Source organism: Centruroides vittatus, unplaced genomic scaffold, assembly GCF_030686945.1.
Source record: "Centruroides vittatus isolate TY-2023 unplaced genomic scaffold, ASM3068694v2 contig_817, whole genome shotgun sequence".
NCBI classification, from domain to species: domain Eukaryota; kingdom Metazoa; phylum Arthropoda; class Arachnida; order Scorpiones; family Buthidae; genus Centruroides; species Centruroides vittatus.
Genome location: NW_027122532.1, coordinates 1,598,908 through 1,622,208, shown reverse-complemented (window position 1 = coordinate 1,622,208; position 23,301 = coordinate 1,598,908). Strand labels below are relative to the sequence as shown.

At 32.3% G+C, this 23,301-nt stretch overlaps 2 protein-coding genes across 4 annotated transcripts in view; one reads left to right on the top strand and one right to left on the bottom strand.

Moving 5' to 3' along the window:
- Positions 1-4,355, top strand: part of LOC136982251 (SLAIN motif-containing protein 2-like) — a 34,900-nt gene extending 30,545 nt beyond the window's left edge. For 2 of the 3 annotated variants that reach the window (XM_067278715.1, XM_067278713.1), the window contains 2 exons: positions 1,611-1,798; positions 2,926-4,355. In XM_067278715.1, the coding sequence (XP_067134816.1) occupies positions 1,611-1,798; positions 2,926-2,995 (258 nt within the window). In that variant the 3' untranslated portion in view covers positions 2,996-4,355. Of the gene's footprint in view, positions 1-1,610; positions 1,817-2,925 lie in introns of all 3 variants that reach the window. The other variant, XM_067278716.1, reaches the window with a different exon arrangement.
- Positions 4,356-6,497: 2,142 nt separating this feature from the next.
- LOC136982250 (sushi, von Willebrand factor type A, EGF and pentraxin domain-containing protein 1-like) overlaps positions 6,498-23,301 on the bottom strand; it is a 43,575-nt gene continuing 26,771 nt past the window's right edge. Inside the window, exons 14-24 of the mRNA XM_067278712.1 lie at positions 18,959-19,166; positions 17,995-18,156; positions 17,755-17,916; positions 16,442-16,603; positions 13,795-13,965; positions 11,335-11,447; positions 11,052-11,266; positions 9,465-9,649; positions 8,895-9,203; positions 6,986-7,148; positions 6,498-6,912 (exon numbers count right to left, since the gene is read on the bottom strand). Of these exons, the coding sequence (XP_067134813.1) occupies positions 6,759-6,912; positions 6,986-7,148; positions 8,895-9,203; positions 9,465-9,649; positions 11,052-11,266; positions 11,335-11,447; positions 13,795-13,965; positions 16,442-16,603; positions 17,755-17,916; positions 17,995-18,156; positions 18,959-19,166 (2,004 nt within the window). The 3' untranslated portion in view covers positions 6,498-6,758. The remainder of the gene's footprint in view (positions 6,913-6,985; positions 7,149-8,894; positions 9,204-9,464; positions 9,650-11,051; positions 11,267-11,334; positions 11,448-13,794; positions 13,966-16,441; positions 16,604-17,754; positions 17,917-17,994; positions 18,157-18,958; positions 19,167-23,301) is intronic.

The following is a 23,301-nucleotide window of genomic DNA, read 5'->3' as shown; positions in this document are numbered from 1 at the left end:
AAAAAGGAAAGTGTTTATCAAAATAATTTTCTAGGATTTATTGTATTGCATGGGATGATTTATGGTATATGGCAGCCAATTGCATAGTTATTTAGTAATAACTGCAGTGTAATCTTTCCAAGAAAAGTACCTTTGAATTTTGGCTTTTTCTGTGGGTTGTGACAACAGAAATGTAAAACTGTAGTAAAACTTACTGGAATGTAATGAAATGACCAGGTTTTGAAATTTATGTAACAATATGAGAGACTATAATATCAAATTTATTTATATTTTTACTTGAATTTAATAAAACTAGAAGTCAATAAGGAACTATTTACCATTTTATTTTCTGGAAAGATAAAAGATGAAGCTAAGACTTGTCACTTACCTATGCCTTACCCCCTTCGTACCCGCGCTCGAACTCAGTTCGAGCGGTTTACATAGCGTTACACAGAAAACGGGTTTTTAGACCCTCGGGGAAAAAAAATGTTTTTTTTTGATTTTTCGGATGTTTTTTCAGTCCTCAAATTTTTTGAAAAATTTTTACCCGCGCGAAAAAATTTTATTGCGATTTTAATTAACCCTTAATGATGCGCGATTAACGCTTAATTGTTTTTTTATGGGATTTTTTTATGGAACTTCATTCATCCTTCTAAAGTTCTAGCGCGCCGATTTTACTTCGGTAAAGTTATTTAAAGCTATTTTCTGATGTAAAAAACAACATCCAATAGTTTTTTAATTTTTTTAATTAATAGATTTTTTTATAATTACGTTTAATTAAGTCGGGGGGGTCGGAAATTTCAATTAAAATCGTAATTAAAAAAAAATTTTGAAATATCCAGCCATCTAGTATTCACCCTACTTTTTACCCTTCTCCTCCCGAGAGTTTCATGAGAATGTCCCGCGAAACACGACACCAGCTGTTCTCAAGGTCATCCAGCGGTGTAAACAATGACTCATCGGTGTCAAGTTTCGCGCTAAGGCGAGAAAAAGAAAATTGTACTTTGAAGCTTTTTCTTCAAAATTAACACATTTCTTTCGGTTTTTTTCATTTTTATTATTTTTAATGTAATTAAACATAATTAATTATAAAATTTTAAAAAAAAATGAGGAAAGAAGGTGTTAAAACACTTGTTACTAATAATATCTTGCTGTAATTTATTTCTTTGCACACAGTTGTTTTGGATTGAACTGTGAATCAATGTTTTAATCCTCTGCAGAAAAATGTGTTCTGTTATGATGAGAGAAATGAAAATCAGAGTACGATATTGGAATGTGCATCTTATTTGTCTAGTGTGATGTGACAATTTTCTGTCCAAAATTTAAAATTTCCTTAAAAGAAAACAATTTGAAGATTTAGAAGGCAATTAAATGACAGTCAATTATTGTTAAATATATTGAGATAGTACAAAAAAGTTTTGATATGAATTTTCTTAACTTGTCTTCATTAAATGAGAGAATTCAATTTAAAAGTTGTTTATAAATACATAAATTTGTTAAGAAAAGTTAATAATAATAATATTATAAATTGATAGTACAAGTTTATATGTAAGGATACAAGTTTAAATGTAATTGTCTTGCGATGGATAGGAAGGTTTTTATGAAAACGTTTTTGTTTTCTAATTTAATAGGTTAGGAGGGAATCTGCACCCAGCCCCAGTTTCAGAAAACCTCTGCTGCAGGAATCCTGCCACTCTGCCAATTCTCTGTCCGTCCAGAATCCTCCAGGTCATCACAGGGGCAGTGCCATTACTCCGGGTCGCAGCCAGAACAGGAGTGGACTGCCGAGACCCAGCAAGTTACCTGCACCCAGACCGAAGTGAGTGACGCAAAATTCGTATGTGTCATTTGATGGTTTCTCTGCTGATTATTAGTTTTATGATGAGAAAATTGTACTCGGTAATATTAAGAATTGGAGGTCATCAATTTTCAAATGGTGCCCGATAAATTGTGACGACTCTGCATTATTTGTTTGTAAAATTTAACGGTCATTATATTTAAATCATTCTTCTTCTGGAATTTTATCTAGTTTTGAGAGTATATTTTTTGGCACCACCAAGAATTTGATTTGTTGCATTTTGCTTTATTTTGGCAGACATTTGAATATAACTTTTCTTATCCTCATTTTAAATGTCAAATAATATTAAATACAATTAAAATTTAAAAATAAAATGACCATTGCTAAGAACTTTTAGTGACCGGAGGGAGGGAAAGAATAGAGAGGGTTCATCAAATCCATTGTAGGTTTGGCCAGGCCTGAGATGTCCAGCCAACTACCCCTTAAAAAATTCCTCAGGTTTTTTGACTCATTTGAATTTGTTTCAGAATCTTCCAGAGCGGTAGACTGAGACCATGACTGTTCGGCCATCCTAATGGTCAAGTTGTTAACAATATCGGTTTTATTTAAACCAAATAGAAGTGATAAATTAACTAGTTTATGGCTGAGAAAAATGCATCGTCGTTGTGTTACATGAAACAAAACAAACCAATTGTTTCACTGAATTGACAAAAAATAATTATGGTACTAAAGGACTGTCTTTAGCGCACAAAAATATGTTTTGATGTAATGGATAAACATCAAATGTAATCAAAATATCATAATTACGTTCTAAATCATTCCATTCCATTGACCACATTTTTGTATGCCAAAGGCAATTGTATAATCATCCAGAATATATTTTGTAAATTTCTATTATTACATTTTTCAAGTTTTTAAGAAATGAACTGTTGGTGTATTGTTTTTAAGGTAAATTTCCTTAATTTTAGATCAAAGATAACCCAAAATGTTTTGAGTCAAACTGTGTGTGAGAAATCAAGTAAATGATTTGCCAGCCTTAGAACTTAAGCTGTGTACGAATGACAAGTTATATTCATATGTTCTTTTAATGGCATAAGCAAATGTATGAGACATATAACAAATTTAATTTTTATTTTATTTTTGATCAGATTACCAGTGCCTTTCTATCAACCCAAGAAGTCTCAAGTGGAAGAAAGTTGGAGTGACGGTTGTTTCTAAAGAAAGATTTCCAATCCATATTTGATTTTAATTTCATAAAAACATCTAATCGGTGAAAACTTCCAACTCTTCTCGGTTGAGATTCCGTAATTCCTCGTCGAGTGTAGCCTTTCGACGATCTTTGTCGACCCGAATAGTGCCTTCGACGTTCCTCGAGAATAGTTTTTCTGTACATTCCCCGAAGTTTGAATTCGGATATGTGCCGATGGCCGGGAGATTGTAGACTACTACAAATTCGTACGCGACTTTCCTCAAATTGTGATCGAATTTTAGAAATAGGGTAAGTCGTATTTACTCGTTCTGTGATATATTTTTTTATTAATTTCTAAAATTACCAAAAGATATTGCGTTCATAAGCAAATACGATTTGTATGTATGACATATCATTCATTAACAATAAATTAATTTATCAATAACGCACGTCTTTGGACAAAATAAAACAATCATAGTGTACAAAATCTCGTTCTCCAACACCCTCGAGGGCTATGTTTATATGCAATAACTTTTTATAATTAGAAATTGTGAGACGAGTAAGAATGTACAGATTAATGACAACATTCGACGAGTCTAAACCACATAACCTCCGATCTAAATGTACATAAACTGCACCGAGTAATGTATATATTTTGTAGATTTCTCTTTGAGGACGTCAAATTTACGGACCGGCAGTCCCCGTAACTAATGCATTTTGTATGTCACATTCTTTTCCCGGCAGGGTATTCGTTTGTGGGTCTAAATGAGAGTGCATTGTTTGCATAGGCAACAATGTGCAAAATACCAAAATTTAAAAATTGGCCGCTCTCCATTTGGTTTGCAATTGTGGCTTCAAATTTATCGATCTTCTTGAAATTAAACCAAAGGTTTTTCATTTTGTACATTAAACCATGTACTTATCTTTAATTTACACGTTTTGTAAAAATACAATATTCTTTTGTTCGGTTCATTAATTACTTCCAAATGTCGTAACGATAGAAGGAATGTTATTTACTGATTTTATATCTAACAAATTGTTGAAAAGTTTTTATTACATAAAATATTCTATTATGTACTATAAAATATTTAGGATAAAAAAAAAATGTACTGTTTTATTATTAAAACAATTTTTTATTGTATCAGTTTATAAACATTCTGTAAACATCAAAAGAAAATATATTTTAAAAGTTTTTAATATGCACCTTGTAAATAAACTGTTTTTTGAGAAAAGAGAATTTTAAAGGTGAAATCGATTTGATATAAATCTCATACCACATCGAAATAAATTCTGCGAACAATTGAAGTTTCAAGCTCTCGCTTTTGTTTTGAAATTATATGCAATTGTCTGATTTGTTAGATTTCAATAAATATTTTATATAATTGGTAATTTCATTTCATTTCATGTTTTACAATTATACTTTTAAAGGAACAGTGTAAAGAGGTCTGCTGTTCTTGAATTGACGGCGTCTCTTGGAATAAAATTGCATGCTTGTCGACGAAGGTGTCGGAATTGGGCAAGACTTTATTAGTGCAAATGTTATTAACGAGGTTAGTGAGTGATTGCAATATTGTAGAAAAGACATGGTTTTGGAGGAATGATGGTATGATTTAAAGTTAACTAATCTCCAAAACTGGAATATATTACTTAAACACAGACAATATATGCTGGTTTGGGTGTTTTAACTCAAATTATAAACAGACAAAAACATTGTAAAAGTGCTAATTTGAGTTAATATATTCTGGTTCAGGTATCTTTTCTGTGTTTAAGTACAATTTAAAGAAACTTATGTGGTGGTAGGATCAGGCATCATATGCTATCTTGTGAGAAATTTCTCACGCCTTACAACTGTCATACTGGATCTGTCAACTCGTAGATGGATGAAGCTGGCAAGCCAAGGAAGCACAGCCATCCAAAGGACACATTTTGGGAAATACTAGCCATAAATGACCAAATATCTTTTGCAAACAGGCATGTAGGATTTCCCAAATGTATAATACCACTAGTGGGAGCAACCAATGTTGTATGAAGTGGATCCCGGACCGGCATGTCACTTGGCAATAAAAATGCTTGCCAACGGTTGTCTATTTTCAAACGGAATCGGGATCCATTGCCAAAGATGATGTGCTACAATCCGAAGTAGCACTCGCTTCTCCGACAAGGCATCCAGTAGCTAACAGCGAGACGTGTAACAGTCACCACGCTCGTAAATTTTCGTCCATTAGTTGCCCGCCAGTGGTGCGGAAAGAGACCGGGTTCTGTGGTAAGGCTTTTCTGCCCGTCTCCAAAGCACGGTATCTACCGATACTGAAAAGTAAGTAGCATTTAAAGAAAAGGTTTACATACACGATTCGTCATCTAATCGATAAAAGAAAACGTCGGCATCACAGAGAGAGAAGCATACGTACTTTCATTAACTAGGTATATACTTTGGAACAAGCCTAAGGAAGACTGGTCGTCACAAACAGGATCAAGAAAATCTTGTGGTCCAGCATAAATGATTTAATGGTAAGATTATTCTGTTCTTCTGTCTATTTTTATATTTATTGAAATGATTATAAGTTATAAACTACTTATAATTTCGCAAGTTGGTAGTAAATTACCACGGATAAATTACTAGTAGCCATGTTTGTATAAAAGCATAATAGAGATCTCTTGGCATTTGGATCATAAAATCTTTAAAATATCTGCCTTTTAGACAGTTTTTATTTTAGTCATTGTTTAAGAACATATTACAGGATGATGATATAATTTCTGTATTACTATTAATTCTTTGACCGGTTTTGCTGTAGAAATTCTCCTTGTAGTCTGAGGGATGAAAACAGTTTTGTTTCCAAGTATGTAGAAAGAATAAATTTTCAGAGCTTAGAGTAAAATATTAAAAAATTTAGAACAACACTTAAACAAGACATGAAGACATTCATACTAACTTGTTTCTGAGGAGTTTAGGAGACACGAAGGCATTTTTGTTTGTTTCTTCTAAATTTTCAGATTTTTTTTTAATGAAGAAATAAGTAAGTCTGAAGGTTTACACTTTGACGGTTGCAGATACTGTATATGAGAGACTAGAAAACAAGTTTATCGTTACGGATGTGTCCGATTCACAATACGATTACAGGTGGGACATCATTCCTCACCTGTACCATTTGTGAAAAATCACAAAGATCCAAACTATTGTGCTACTTCTTGGCCATTCAGCTGATTATTAATCCAAGCAAGTCAGAAAACTTATGAATTGAATACTTTAATTTCTTGGAATGTTTGTCGAAATAAGCGCACTAAGATTTTTATCTCCAAGTGGCAATTTTGGTACCTTGTAGCATGACACCTGATCATCTGAACTAATAAAAATAGTATGCCGGTTAAGGTTCTGTGTAGTGTGTTTTATATGCATATAAAAACATAATTTTAGCAGATATTAAAAGTACATGCATCTCATCCTTAAATAGTAGATGGGCTTATTTCAAGTTTTGAGGATTTCTGAAAACTTAAAATAAGGGAACAAACTTTATGATATTTATTCAACAAACATTTTAAATTATACAGTAGGTGTATTATTTATTTTCTTACTATGGGTATAAAGAAGGATAAATTACACTTCCTTTGCATACACAGTTGCCATTTCAGTTAATGATTACCAACTGATACTACTAATGGAAAATAAAAAACTATCCATTATATAATTGTTTGTTTTATACAGAATGTCAAATTAAATAGCTAAATAAACTACTCGCCAGATGACTAATTTCAATGAAACATACATGTGTGTATTTATTTTCTATAAAGCCGTGATTAATTCCACGGATGATACGATGTATATATTTTGATTTGGCCGTTAACTCCTTTCTGAAAATCGGGCCAGGCCGAAACCGATCCAGATACGTCTTTTAAATTACATAAATTCTTAATGTCGTCGGATGAAAGAACTTTATTCCAAAGATTAACCCTGAAAAATACAAACATTGCTATAAACATACTCTTTTTTTGTATTGTGAGCCAATAAATTTAACAATAAATACCTGGTAATATTTCCAACGAATGTTTCCGTGGGACTAAACTCTCCTCCTACACAATCTTGTTCTTGTCCAATAATTAGAGATCCGCCGCCGGGTATCTGTTGATTAGTTTGCAGATTTTCTCCCGAAGCTACGAGATTTCCATTTTTATATAAATTCCAGGAACCTTTTAGTAAAATTAAGATATTAATCAAATTGTACTTTTCTTACAAACTATATTACCTCTATTATTATATAATGTTAAAAATTGCTATATATATAATTAAAATTTAATATTTCAAATAAACCAACTATATCCATGATAGAATATAAACAACAAGAAAAACACACCTTTAAAAATCCAGCAAAGAAAATCTTTGTAGGATTTTTAAAGGTGTGTTTTTTCTTGTCGTCTAATTATCCAGTTGATAGTAAATATATTGATATAGAAAATAAAAATAAACACATTAGATCCACTCTTTTTTGATTCTCTGTTTTTCAACTGGTATAGATTTTCTATTATGATTGTTTGATAATAAAATAATATGTATTATGTAGTTAAAATGCTGGCAGGATGGACAGGCCAGTAAAAAAAGACAGTGCATACAGGTTGAAGAGTCAAAGAAATACCAGTATATACAGTGAAATGTAATACCTCTTTACGTCGGACACCTCTGGTTCCACAAGAATAATTTTCACGCTTTTGAGATGAAAACTGGACACACTGAAGATTTACAGATATATGTATTATTCTAAGATGTCATAAGCCAAATGTTTGTACTGTACATGTGAATAACATATCAGCTTAATATGGTATAGCAACTGAAGAAAAATCAGTAACATTTTAAACATGAATGCAATCATTTAATCTCGCTTTGGATTTCTATGGTAAACTGGCTCCTATTTATATATTAGATATGCGAAGAAAACTTGGAAAACTCCACATACCAGCCCGTTGGCGAGGATTGAACTCTCGATTAATTAGTTCGGCGTTCAATGATTTTATCCACGCGGCCACTAGTGGTCGAGTCAAACGAAAGTCGGACGGCCAGGACAGATAAGTCGTCGATCTAACACCCCGTGGGAAAAACACAAGGATTTTTTGGGATATGTTGGTCCTATTCCTTACCACCAGTTGCATCCCCATAGGTTTGAAAAAAGGGGTCTCTTATGGTGCCTATACAAGGAGGGGAAAATGTAGAAAAATATATATATGTAATTTATACTCAATGACTGATGTAGATTCAAAAATACATTCAAACACAGATCAGATTCACAACAATGAACGCCAACTAATGGCAAATAAAAACTGCCAATTTTTTCTCCAAAGCTAAAAAAAATTAGCCAAGTATATAGTCAATTGCTAGCTCTTTTCTTTAGGAAGAAATGGTGCCCGAGACTATTGTTAAATGTGAAATGTGGAAAATCTCTCCTTACGGCATTTGGGTACATATCGGCTTTTAACGGGACACCCGTCTAGGACGACTCAACCGTTAAGAATTAGACACACAAATTTCTGAAAATGTCCGAGATACAGAGTATCACACACGTGCAAACATGTACAAGATATGGAGGTGTCAGGAATGTAGGAGTGTCCAAATTGACAGGTTTTACTGTATATATTTTTGTTTTTGCCCACATGGATATAGTTAAAACTTTATTTCCAGCAACACAGTCAGAGTTTTCAGAAATTTATTCTTATTTTCTATAAAGACAACATAATAAGTGAACAAGCTATAAAAATGGGGTCTACTCTACTTTTTAAAAAATTAGTTCTCGTAAAGAAAGTAAAAATATATAAGTTAATTTGTTTAAGCAAGTCATCATAGAAAGCACCATATACTTAGAAATAATTAATCAAATAATTCTATTCTACAGTAATAAAATATTTTAAAATGCTTATCCAAAATCTCTAAATAAGTAAATTTATTACCGTCGTTAGACGACCACGTAAATATCACGTGATTCCAATTGCCGTCGTTCAATTTTATATTAGTATATACAGGCTCGTCGTTGATATAAATTTTTAAAGATCCGTAGTCCGTGAGCGTAAGAGCATTGGCTACGCTATGCCGAAGTCGATCTCTGGCCGCGTACGATATCATTGCACCCTGTCGATATTTATCCGTCGTCTGCACCCACATACTTATCGTAGCGGAAGACATCTGCGGTATTCGGTTTGCGAAGGCAAAATTAGATACGGATGGATTATTAAAGGACATCATGAAATCCGAAGGAAGTTCTGCAAGTTATCACGTTCATTAGTAAAACTGAAAAATTCATTTTTTTGGCTAAATAAAAACAAAAAAATTGTACAGAATAGATCCCAGCTTTTACAAATGAAATTAACTTTTTGTTAATTTGTTTAAGCATGTTATCATTAAAAGTTTTTTGATGAATATGTCTGTGTGTTATCAGTGAGATGAAGTAACATGTACTAAAGTAAATATGTATAATTTATTATAGTTATTATTGTAATTCAAATTAAATAAATTATACTAACGTTGTTCACAAAAGATTCCAGAATATCCAGGTAAACATAAACATTCGTAACCGTTCACGTGATCGATACACGTCGAACCCATTGCACACCGGTGACCAATACAGTCGTCGTGATTTATTTCACAATGTCTGCCAATGTAGCCAGGCAAGCACATACAAGTGTAATTCATAACTCCATCTAAACAACTAAATTTATAAAATAAAATTAGCAAATCACATTTATTAAACATCTTCACTTCAACAGTTAATTCTAAAAAAAAAAAGTCATTGACAAAGTTCCAAAATTGATTATATTTCACTTGATAAATATATTTATGATCAGAGAGTGAAATTGTATTTACTACTACTTTTTTGCTTTTTGTGGCTATAAAATTCAATCTTTATTGTAAATCCATGTTCATTCTTGTTTAGTTCTTTGTAAAATGTAATTAAACCTCTAGAAATATAAAAATTTAAAAGTTTGCTATAGAAAAATCCAACAAAATTTGTCTAGAGAGTCAAAAGTAGTAGGATTTATCCAGAAGGGCTCAACAGTAATGCCCGGTAAAATATTGAAAATGCTATCTTTGAGCAGAAAAAAGTCTCAACTGCTACTAAATCCAATCTCTAGTTATGATATAATCTAGGGGTTGGCAACTTGTGGCATGCGAGATGATTTTCGTTGGCACTCTGATTGAATAGAAATTAGTAAAAAATTAAATTTTAATTATTAATTTTTGAAGTCCATTATAACTGGACCAATTTTGATACTATATATAACAAAATTGGTAGAATCGTGTCGGCACCCGGAATAACACTATAACTTAGGTTTCGCACGCCGCCGCCGTAAGGTTGCCGACCCTCGATTATAATCGATAGTATTTTATAATTTTCGGCCCGTTGCCACAGAATTTGGATTCGAACTTAATCCGGATTTCTAAAATTTATCGTTGGCAATACGGCTTGGCATTCTTTCCCATTCTCGTCCATATTGGCCGAGGATTTGTAAGCAATATATTAGAGCCTTATGATTTTAGGAATCTCACACATACACAAATATATACTTATCTGTACTTAGCTAAGAACCTAGACTTTGCAAAACAAATGTATAATACTGGCTTTACATTGTATAAATTAAAAAATGAGCTTTACAAATCCACTCTTGCTTAAGATATTAAAACTAGTTTGACTTTTAAACTCTGCTCAATTTTATTCTTATACAAAAATGTTACCGATATCGAATAATAATTTAAAAAATCAACTATTAACCACTCGGCAGTGAGGGACGTATATATACGTCGAGGCGATCGTGTGCAGTGGTGAGGACGTATATATACGTTAAATTCTTTTGGGGTATCACCGAAATCTAGCCAAAAACTACCGCAAAAAAAAATTCACATAAAAAATGAATTATGTAACAATAAAAAAAGACTTTTCTTTACTAGACATAACTGTTTACAAATACTTTTTCTAAAATGGAAATGAGAAAAATTGCGTGAAAAAATACTTTAAAAATTTTTCGGGTATATTCTCCACTACTAAGGGATAGAACCATACCTGACTCTCCCACTGCCGAAAGGTTAATATAGTATTTAAGAAATTAAATTACCTTCCTCCATTCGTGCATGTAACAAATAAACAGTCGTCTATGTTGATACTGCAATCTGCACCTTCAAAGCCGGGTAAACAGTGACAGAGTCTGTCGTTATTTATTTCCTCGCAGTATGCTTCGTTAGCACAAGGATATTTTTCGCAAATGTCTATGTCGATTTCACAAAATCGACCTTCGTATCCAGGAAGACAAAGGCATTCAAATCCTGCAATCTATTTAAATAAAAGTCGAAATTAAAAAGCAATAAGCAAATTTATTTAAACTATATATTTTAATATACTTGATCGACACAAATAGCAAAATTTTCGCACGGATTTGATTCGCACTCGTTTATTTCTTCACGACAAGTAGAACCGTTAAATCCCGGAGGGCAAAGACATTGAAAATTGGCAACTAGAAATAAAGATTTAATAGAATCATCATATTTTTGTTTTATATAAATCTTTCTGTAATATTATTTAAATATTAAGTAAATCATTTCCTCTGACTTACAAATAAATTTAAATTTTTACTAAAAAGCTAAAATATATTTAAAATTTTTCTTTAAAAATATTACAAATTGAAGACTAAATATAAATAAAAATTTGATGCTTTCACATATTCTTCACAATCAGAGGAACAGATTTTTACTTTTCTGGCTCTGTTATATATAACAGAGGGAAAGTATTGTGATTGGTCAAAAGTAGGGTTTCTCAAACGGGATCCCGGAATCCCAGATGTTTTTTTAACCCAGGAAATTTTTCTTATCCCGGGATCTGCTGCAAATTTCTTAAAAATTTACTTTTTTCTTATTTTACGTTAAGGTTGAGGAAATTTTGCAAATAGAAAGTATACTTAACTCACGAACTGTCAGAATACATTTGTATTTATTAATTTTGAACCTACTTATTAGTTTTTTTAAATTTTTGCTCGTTATGGCATGTTACAAATGGTCAATAATCAATACGTAGCTTATTTGTGGCGGGATTCTGAAAATTCTTTACTTGTCGGAACCTAATATCTGGAATAATTGTGATTGTGCTGTTTTAGTTTTTAAACGTGCCCAGTAGCTTCAATAACTGCATAACGCCAGGTTGTGCAAATTAGGTAAGGATACAAACGAGTACGAAGTCTGCAAGTATGAAGTTTTTCTTCATAACCCGATTATTAAAGACAAACGAACTGTCGAATTATCGGGCTTTGATGTTTCTATTAAAGCAGTCGAGGTAGACAAATCGAGAACACTAGAGAACAAAAGAAGTACTACAATCTCGAAAACGAACTAGAAATCTTTCGGGATACAGACGAAAACACATAATATTTGTCTTCTCTTAAATGCATTAAACACGATTCCAATCGCATCAATTGAATTGGAAAGGGCATTCTCGGTAGCGAGACTTTTCATTACTAAAATAAGAATTAGATCGAGTGATCGGAGTATTGACCATCTTTGCTTTTTAAAATCTTATAAAAATTTACAATATTTTGTATTATATTTTATTTAAAAAAAAAAACAAAAATTACCTTCTAACTTAGAAGTTTGATCTAAATTCATTTTTCTTTAAATTTTCAACTCAATTCAAAGTCATTTTTTGTTGTTGTATGCAGTTTCCGGCAAACTTTAATAAATTTTTTCTATTTGTGAAAATTTCTACGTAATTCAAAGGTAATTTTTAATATATATCTTACACGGCATTGTTAATATGATTTTGGAGATTAAAGTAATTTAATACGTTCTGTAAAAAATGAAAAATAATCATATACAAAATATCTCGAAATTAAATTATATCTTAAAAATAATTAATTTTGTCCCGGGATTTCCCAGTATCCCGGGAAATGGTTCACTTTTATCCCGGAATCCTGGGACAAGCAAAAGAGCAGGAAATGAGAAACCCTAGTCAAAAGTGACCCCCATTATTCGACTGATTTCATTCTAAATAGCTGATATTTATTTATTTTGCTTCATTTTTAAATAAATTATATTGTAAGAACAGAGATGTATTTTTAAGAACTGTTATTGAGTAAACTTTTGTAAATCAAATTCTAATTTTTCATTGACTCAATGACACAAATTGAGATTCTATTTCCAGAAATACAGTTTGAACTATAAAATATCACATTATAATGGTCAATAAAAATATTATGTTTTGCAATTCAAAACAGATAATTTATAGTAGTTATAAGCAGTGTCACAGCTAGAGCATTCGGCACCGGATGCAAACAAATACGGCACTTTTCGGATAAGCCGTTCGCGAGTCCGTTAGAAATTTCAAAATACCGAAACACTAAATTTACAATATTCTCTATCAATTTTAGTCGAAATTGTTTCATTAATTATCACTTAACATCCTATGAAATTAATAAAATATTTCTATAAGCAAGCTATGAACAAATTTAATAATCTTGGAACGTTTTAAGGAAACAAAAATCAAGTAAAGAATTCGTGCTTATGCATTTCTTTAACTCATTAAACAAGAATTACAAATGTTTAAGATAATGTTTTATCAATAGTCAACCAGCATAAATTTGCTAGTTTCTTTATATGGGCATTCTCAGAAGTGAACGAAACAGTTTGGACTAGATCTTATATACGAGGCAGATTCTTGGCAAGTATTTTGACCTAAATTATTTTAATGACAAATGAATGACAATGTCTCCGAATAAGTACGTATAGAAAAATAAATGCAGTTAGTTTCATTAGTTAGTTTCATCTTTCTATTATCAATTGGAAATATATCTAAAATATAATAAGATCTTTTACCTAAATCGATACAAGTGCTTCCTTCTGCACACGGTAAATGCTCGCAATCGTCGATATTTTTTTCACAAAAAATTCCAGTAAATCCTTCTGGACATATGCAATTGTAATTAAATTTTCCATTTATGCAGTCTGCACCATTCATGCAAGGATTATTGTGACAATGATCATAATCTGAAATATTAAAATGTAATTTTAATTTAGTTATCTTATTAACATTATATAAGAATAATCATATCTCAATTTATTAAATGATCTTATGTTATAGCACTCAAAAAATTTATAAGACATTTTTTCCCCAAAATATATGCATATATATATATATTTGCCTGCATATAAGACATTCCTGTCTGAAATTGGGGTGTATTTTTTGGGAAAAAAATCTTATAATTTTTTTATGAGAATAAATAAATCTCACGAAACTTCACGAAGGCTGTAAATAATAGTTTTCGCAAACACAATTAAAAAATAATTTTTTTATGCGGTCAACAGGGACCGCATAAAAAAAAGTCTCACATAGAAAATAACTCAAAACCGTACGAAATAGAATTTATTGACAACAGATGTCAGCACTTGACTGCATCGTCTGGTCTATCGTCTGTTTTACATATTTTTGTCCAGGTGGTGTTTTGTTGACTTAAAAAGTAAATTATTTCATTTTTCGCATATTTATGCAATAATATTACTATAATAAGTGCATTTATGCTATAATAAGTTTATTTAGCTATAATAAGTCAACGTGAGACATGACGAATCGCACGAGACTAGTCGCCAACTATACCGCACAAATTAAAAATTCGATTAAAAAATCGCACAAATTAAAAATCGCACTCAAAAAGAGTTATAAGACATTTTTTCCCCAAAATATATGCATATATATATATATTTGCCTGCATATAAGACATTCCTGTCTGAAATTGGGGTGTATTTTTTGGGAAAAAAATCTTATAATTTTTTTATGAGAATAAATAAATAAATAAATATAAATTTTTTATTTATTTAGGAAATGCATAGTAGGTACAAAAATTAAGCAACTTGTGTGAACTGTTTGTAAATACACTAAAATTTTTGAAAATGGAGTCTATCTTATATGCCAGCAAATACAGTACCCAATGTAACATAACTAAAATTTTTGGAAGAATAGTTAACAAAAGTGATATGGAAAGTGACTTCTTGGAGGTTAATGAAACTATATGTTGTTAGATGATTTGCTTCTAATTTTATAGTAGTTTCTGCAGTCATATAAATAAACGAATAAATAAAATAATACATACCGTAGAACTCGGTTAAGAAGTTTTTCGACGGACCAATTAAAAAAAAAAATTTTAAGCAGAAACGAGCAATTATTTATTATAACGTCGTCACAATGCCAGGCTGCAATTTTTAATTTATTTAATTTAAAATATATGGTCTACGTCTCAAATTAGTATTGTCTCGCCCCCGTACACCATACTTTTCCAGCGAACGACATAGGTGTTCGGAAACTTACGATCAAATATTATAATTTTGGCTCGATACAAAGTCGACGTGGCGTGTCGACCGCATTTTACCTCGGTGCTACGTGATCCATTGGTGGCCACACCTTTTTTAATTTTATAGTAATTATTATGTTATTTTTATTTTCATGTAAAATTTATTTAGAAATATACAATATTTTTTAGTATTTTTATGAATAAGAGCTATCTGAGCTTTCAAACTGCATCTGAAATGTTTTGTCGGTCTAAAGGAAATTCAGACTGCATAATGCTTTAGTAGGAGGTTTATTTGACGAGTTTTCTTTATTTTCAGTAAAAAAAGTTAATTTTTATTATTCTTTCCTTCATTCAAATCAAAAGATAACTTAAAATTTTTTCGTGCCGGTAAAAATCATACATTCCTGTGGTATCGTGTATCCGTCGACACAACATACTATTTTGCCAATGAGGAAAATTGTAATATAAACTAAATAGTACTGTGACACACTGATGGTACACGTGGCAAATTAGTAATTTTTTCCTGTAAGAACTAGTATTATATATGTTAAGTGCTAAACATGGTTCCAGGACTGGTCAACATATTTATTTTTCTTAAGAATCTTAACCTCATTTTTACTAGACTAGGTAGTGACATTACAAAGAAATTCTTCTTTGATTCTAGTGTACTTAAGGTTACTGTGATAGGTTCTGTAATCTTCACATATTCTTTAAGTAAATCTAGTTTATTGGGTTTGAAAGGTGAAAGGTTTAAAACTTGAGAGATGTCTGATAGAGTTGGTTAGTTCAATAGCACCTTTACTGTACTGTACTTTGAATTCCAGCAAGTAAAACAAGAAAAGATAATTGTGTTTTCCTTTACCATAAATTTTCTCTACTTCATCAGATGCCTTTGCAGACTAAGAAGAGTATTCAAAAAGAAAAATAGCTTAATTGGTTAAAAACTGGGGGAGATGTAGAACTTGCTAATTCAAAAATTCATAATTTTGAGAGTTTTTCTTGAAATTTCCATGAAAAATAATTCTTGGTTAATTTATTGTAGACTGCATCACATATATATATATATATATACTTATTATTATTTTTGCTAAATCCTCTTAATGATAGATGGTTTTTCTTAGATTCTCTTTTATAATTTAATAATATAGATAAAAATATATATATAAATTTGTACATACCAAGACAATCAGATTCTGAATCAGATTTAATATCTGTCGTAGTTAGATTTTCGGGACACATTATACAAAATGTTTGACCGTGTTCGTCTTGATAATATCCGAGATCGCACGGAATACAAGGCTCGAGACCGGTTTCGGAATAACTGCCCGGCATACATTTTTCTAAAAAATGAATTACAATAAAATTTTATTATATTAATAATAATAGATGTTATAGAAACATGCAAAGATCTTATAAGTTTATTTTTTAACAATTATTTGTTTTATTTACATTAAGAGAGCTCTTTTGCATGACCAAACCACAATGGGTTCTAAGTAATAAGAAAGAAAGCTTGATGTATCTAAATCAAATTATACATGAAAAATTTTACAGTTCCAATCTGAACTTGAACCCAGAATCTTAGATAGCAAGTTAACTGATTCTACTGCTTCTTCATCCGGCTGTTAAATTGCGAATTCGCCGAACTCGAATGCAAATAACACTCGCTCGAGACCCGTGATATTCACGGTCTCGAGCGAGTGTTATTTGTATACGATTTTTAAAAATAATGACGAACCGTGTACCGACTCTCACTAACGAGGTTAACGTATGCTGCCGACCATTAAAATTGCTAAACGAGGAAGGAAAGCAAATAGCAGAATCGTGTTTATTGTACACATAGGGTATAACGGAGAAAGACACGATTAAACTCACGTGTAATCTTGAGGTACGGAGCACACCGCGCGTTGTACCTTTTGGGTAAATTTTGCATTTGATGCGTGCCGCCTTCTCGGTGTAGCAATTTTAATGGCCAGCAACGTATACATTCTCAGACCAAAAAAAGAAAAATACATGTGCTGTCTCACTGAAAATATAGACTTTTAGATGCTATTTTTGATGGTTTAGTTGCTCAAATTTGATATTCTTGATTTCCCAGTCTCATGCTTGTTTTAGCCATAATTAATGGTGAAGAATTGAACATTTCTGGTAATTTTTTGTTTTTGAATGTGTCAATTAATACATTGGGAAAGCAGAGAAATGTTAGTGTTTTAGAACCTAGTGAACTTAAACTAGGAACCGAAATATGTATATTATATTTTATATGATTTCGCGAGAAAAATTTTCCAGCTTTCACAAGTTTCTATCATAGGGAGGTTCTTTCAGCTTTTTACTGAAAGTACTTATGCAATATTATATATACTTATTCATAGTCTTAGGAACTGTACTCCATTATCACCAATATTTTTTGTTTGACTTACAATGGTACTCTTAGAATGGAATTAGGTGTCAAGGACTATCTGTAATTAATTGATGTGGTTAAAAAAATAATTACCTCTGCATTCGTCACTACTTATAGTTCCTTCGATCCAAGTTGTTGTTAATGGAGGACACGATATGCACGAAGTTTGAAAAGACGAAGGCTGAAACGAGCCAACGGGACACGCTTCACAAGTTTCTAATCCAGTTTCTGAATAACTACCAGGAAGACATATTTCTGTAACAAAAATTTATTTAATTTTATTAAAATATTTTATTTATTCAAAGTTTTTCTAACAATAATTTAAAACGATACCTTTGCAATCTGTTACGTTTTTGCTTCCTGCCGTTTCGGTCCACGTGCCGTTAGGGCACGAAATACATATCGTCGACCCTTCGACATCTTGATAAAAGCCGGTCAAACATTTTTCACAAATATTTTTATCTAAATCGTGAAACGTTCCAACCGGACAATTTACTGGAATAAATATTTAATAATAATTAATACAATATATATAACAACAAATCAAAGCCCGATATGTACGAAAAGCAATCGTAAAGCAAAAATTTACAGAATGTTTGGAAAATACAATATATAATTATATATATATTGTAATGTATGTAAATGAAACAATTTAATACATTTATATTTACATACATAATAATATGTAATTCAAAACATTGACAATGTAAGAGATGATGATAAGGAGACGAAAAATTTAATTTTATTAACATAACTGATATGTATAGAAATGAGACAAGGATGATAATTGTAACTATTTGTCTTTAAATGACGAAAAATTATATATATTATTTTAATTAACTTAGATATAGGACGTGTTGTTTTATATACATTTACTGCTCTTATAACACTGATAGAACGTTGTTAAGAATTATATTTATACAAATTTATTATTTTACTAATTTCTCAATTAATTTATAAAATTTTATGGCATTTAATACATCAGTTTTAAACAAATGACATGATTTATAATTAATAATGAAACTAACGATCATAAATTATAAATACCTTAGTCCTTCTAATTTTTCTACAATCAAAATACAAATATAAGATAAATTTTTGAATTTTATTTTGATTCACACACAATAACTACTAAAATATTCAATTAAATAATGACAAACAACAACAAATTTTTTAAGAAATAACTCTAGTGTTTATGAAAAACTATTAGAGTGAACTCCAATTGAGCAGATTTTTTCTTAAATTCAATTGTTTAAACAATAATTTATGTTAAATAAAATTAAAAATAGTTATTTACCACATTCTTCGTTTTTCAAAACCGCTCCGTTATAACATAGGAATTCCGATTCGCTTATTTCTACCGACACCGGATCTAAAACGATATTCGAATCGCCTTGGTCGTTTAGTGGTAACACAATTTTATCATCAGTAACATTTTGATTCATGTTATCTACAATTTCATTGACAGTATTTATCAGCTCCTTCATATTGTCTTGAGAATTATCCTAAATATTTTAAAATAATTTCATTTGAAAAAATTACGTGTCTCAATATTAATAATAATAATAATAATAATAATAATAACTCTCCCGGGGTCACCACCTGGTCGTGGTGGGAGAGCCCAGTAATTTTACTGATCCATAGGGCAATGCAGGCTGGAGCATAAGCTCCTGGTAGGGACACCCATGCCAGTAAGGTCTATGGGGAGAAATGAAGCTAAGAGTGACCACACCCACATTCTGTGGAGATATTTATTATGGTAATAACTAGATCAAAGTGTGATACCGGCTCGGACGTCGCCCGGGTTAACAAGGTCTGCGTTCGTGGGTTAGGCAGAGGCTCACGTTCGAAAAATAGGCCACAGTCTCCCTTGGTTACCGGTGGCGAAAGCAGCACCGGCCCAAGCATGGCTACTGCAATGCCCTCAACAGATGTGAGGAACCAATCCAGCCTTGGTGTTTCTGTGGCAATGCATCCACAGACCACAAAGGCTGGAAAACCACGCCAACGGATGAAATGGACAGTAGAAATGAACGAGTTTATCATCCGTAATTATTACACCATCACAAAACTCGAAACAAACATGACAGCATACAGACAACAACTACACCATAGATTCACGCAACAGTATCCTCATCTCACTGTCACCGAACAAAGGGTTGTTGATCAAAAAAGAACAATTATACACAACAACCTTATTCCACAAACAACACTTGAACTTATCAAACAACAGGTTGCTGATCAAATACATCAACAGACAGAAACATCTAACATTAATGAAGATCATGTAACCTGTCAGGATAATCCAGCAACAAGCATTGATAATAACACACATACAACAATTACCACTAATGATACTACAGACACTTCCTTGTCCATCACTGATAACATAGACATGGATTTAGTTAATACGCTCTCACTTATATTTCAGGAAACACTCACTAAATATACAGGCACAGATCCCACACAACGACCACGAATACCAAAAATCAACACGTCAAAGGAAGTAGGAAAAACACTAAATTATGTAAACACTCACTTAATACCACACTACATTCATTCAATTTCTACACTCGCAGACATTCATACATTAGTTTATGCTGGGGCAGTCACAGTAGTGACACACCATGGACTGAAAGTACAGTCACAGACAAATACACAGAAAACACAATTCTATCACAAGCCTGCCTGGCAGAGAAGAATAGAAATACAAATAAATGACATTAGACAGCAATTAGGCAGGCTGACACAATACACTAAAAGCAACATAACACCCAAATTAAGGAAACAGCTCAAAAACATTTTCAAGAAAATAAAAACACACACAAAACATGAACATCACAACACACGCATTACAGAATACATTGATACACTAAAACAAAAACTTGCTGCCAAAGCACGTAGACTCAAACGATACAAAACATGTACACTACGAAAACAACAAAATAAATTATTCACAAACAATGAAAAACTCTTTTACAGACAAATTAATAACAAAGCAAACACTGATACACAGCACAGTGGCACACCAACAGAAGAAGAACTCACAACATATTGGTCTTCTCTTTGGTCCAGTGCTGTCACGCATAATGCTGATGCAGGCTGGATCGAGGAGGAGAACAGAAACTTGCACAACATACCAACTATGCCCTGTGTTGAAATAAACATACATGATTTCCAATACACTGTTAACAGAACACACAACTGGAAGACACCTGGTGTAGACAACATTCACAATTTCTGGTACAAAAAGTTTACATCACTGCACCAGGAACTAGCTAAACATCTAACACACATCATCATCAATCCACAAGACATGCCAAATTTTCTTACTCAGGGCATCACCTACATGAAACCCAAAAACAACAATACCACAGACCCCACACAATACAGACCAATTACCTGTCTTCCAACACTCTACAAATTATTGACATCCTGTATCGCAAACAAAATATACAAACATATTGAAGAACACGACATTCTAACGGAACAACAAAAAGGTTGCCGTAGAAATCACAGGGGATGCAAAGAACAGTTACTCATAGATTCAGTCATTCTACGGCAAGCACACAAACAACACAGAAACATACACATGGCATATATAGACTACAGAAAAGCATTCGACAGTGTTCCACACAGTTGGCTGCTACATATCCTACACATGTACAAAATACATCCATCACTCATTGCATTCTTCCAAAACACCATGCAGCACTGGAGAACAACACTACATCTCAGGGTTCATAACACTTCCATACAAACAAACCAAATTTTTATTAGGCGAGGAATTTTTCAAGGAGATTCCTTGAGTCCTCTCTGGTTCTGCCTAGCCCTGAATCCGTTATCCAACATGTTAAACAACACGCAATATGGTTACAATATCAGACATGAAAAAACAACACAGTATACACTGTCACATCTCATGTACATGGATGACATAAAACTTTATGCATCCACACAAAAACAACTTTGTCAACTCCTACAAATCACACATTCATACACCAAGGACATACAAATGGAATTTGGCCTAGATAAATGCAAAACACTTCATATAGAAAAAGGAATCCTGAAGAAAGAAGATTTTGCGCTTGGAAATGGAGACATTATTGAATCCATGGAAGAGGGCAAGTTCTACAAGTATTTAGGATTCCAACAGGCCAAACTAACAGAACATACACAAATAAAGCAAAGATTAATTAAAGAATACCAAAGTAGGTTAAATGCTATTCTCAGAACACAGTTAAATGCAAAACATACAGTCAAAGCAATAAACACACATGTCATTCTAGTACTCACATATTCTTTTGGAGTTATACATTGGACTCACACAGATCTTGAGCAACTCCAAAGGAAAACAATAACTACACTTACTAGGCATAAACAACATCATCCTAAATCTGCTATAGAAAGATTAACCCTTCCACGTAAAGATGGCGGACGTGGCCTGATTGACATAGTTAACCTTCACTACAAACAAATACAGTCACTGCGAGAGTTTTTCTACAAGAAACAAGAAACATCACAATTACATAAAGCAGTAACTCTAGCAGACTCTAATAACACACCATTAAACTTACACTCGCATCATATGGACACAACACAACATATAAAAAGCATAGACACCATTAAGCAATCGTGGGCTCGAAAGGCACTCCATGGCAGGCATCCTTATGATCTGGCCCAGGATTTTGTTGACAAAACTGCGTCAAACAGCTGGTTAGCTCGGGGATGCCTCTTTGGGGAGACGGAAGGATTCATGATCGCCATACAGGATCAGGTCATAAATACTAAAAACTACAGAAAACACATACTCAAAGATGCGACACTCACAAATGACACATGCAGAAAATGTCACATCATGCCAGAAACTATACAACACATCACCTCTGGTTGCAAGCTCTTGGCACAGACAGATTATTTACACAGACATAATCAAGTAGCAAATATAATACACCAAGAGCTTGCAAAGAAACACAAATTAGTAGACATCCACGAACCATACTACAAATACATTCCACAGACAGTATTGGAAAACAACACGCACAAAATGTACTATGACAGAGCCATAATCACAGATAAAACAATTTACCACAACAGACCAGACATCACACTCATTGACAAACACAATAAAATCACATACATTATAGACATATCCATTCCAAACACTCACAATATACAAAACACATGCACTGAAAAAATTAGCAAGTACACAGAACTCGCCCAGGAAATAAGGCATCTGTGGAGGATGGATAGGGTGCTTATTGTACCTGTTGTTCTCTCCTCTACAGGTGTCATACCACACACACTACACAAAAGCCTGGGCACATTAGAATTGAATAGAAACACATACATCACACTACAGAAGGCCGCTATATTGAATACATGTCATATTGTGAGAAAATTCCTGAATACAAACACACACACTGATACACTTCTTTAATTTCTGTTTTGGTTACTATGCCTTGACTTTGGTCCGGCATAGTACACAGCCACCGGTGTTAACCGAGTATATCTCACTTAACCCAACATAATAATAATAATAAAAGAAAATAAAAAATGAGCAAAGTATTTATAAAATTTTTAGATGGGGAAATATGTGTCTTCTGTTGTTTCTAATAATATAAATTTTATAATATCAGC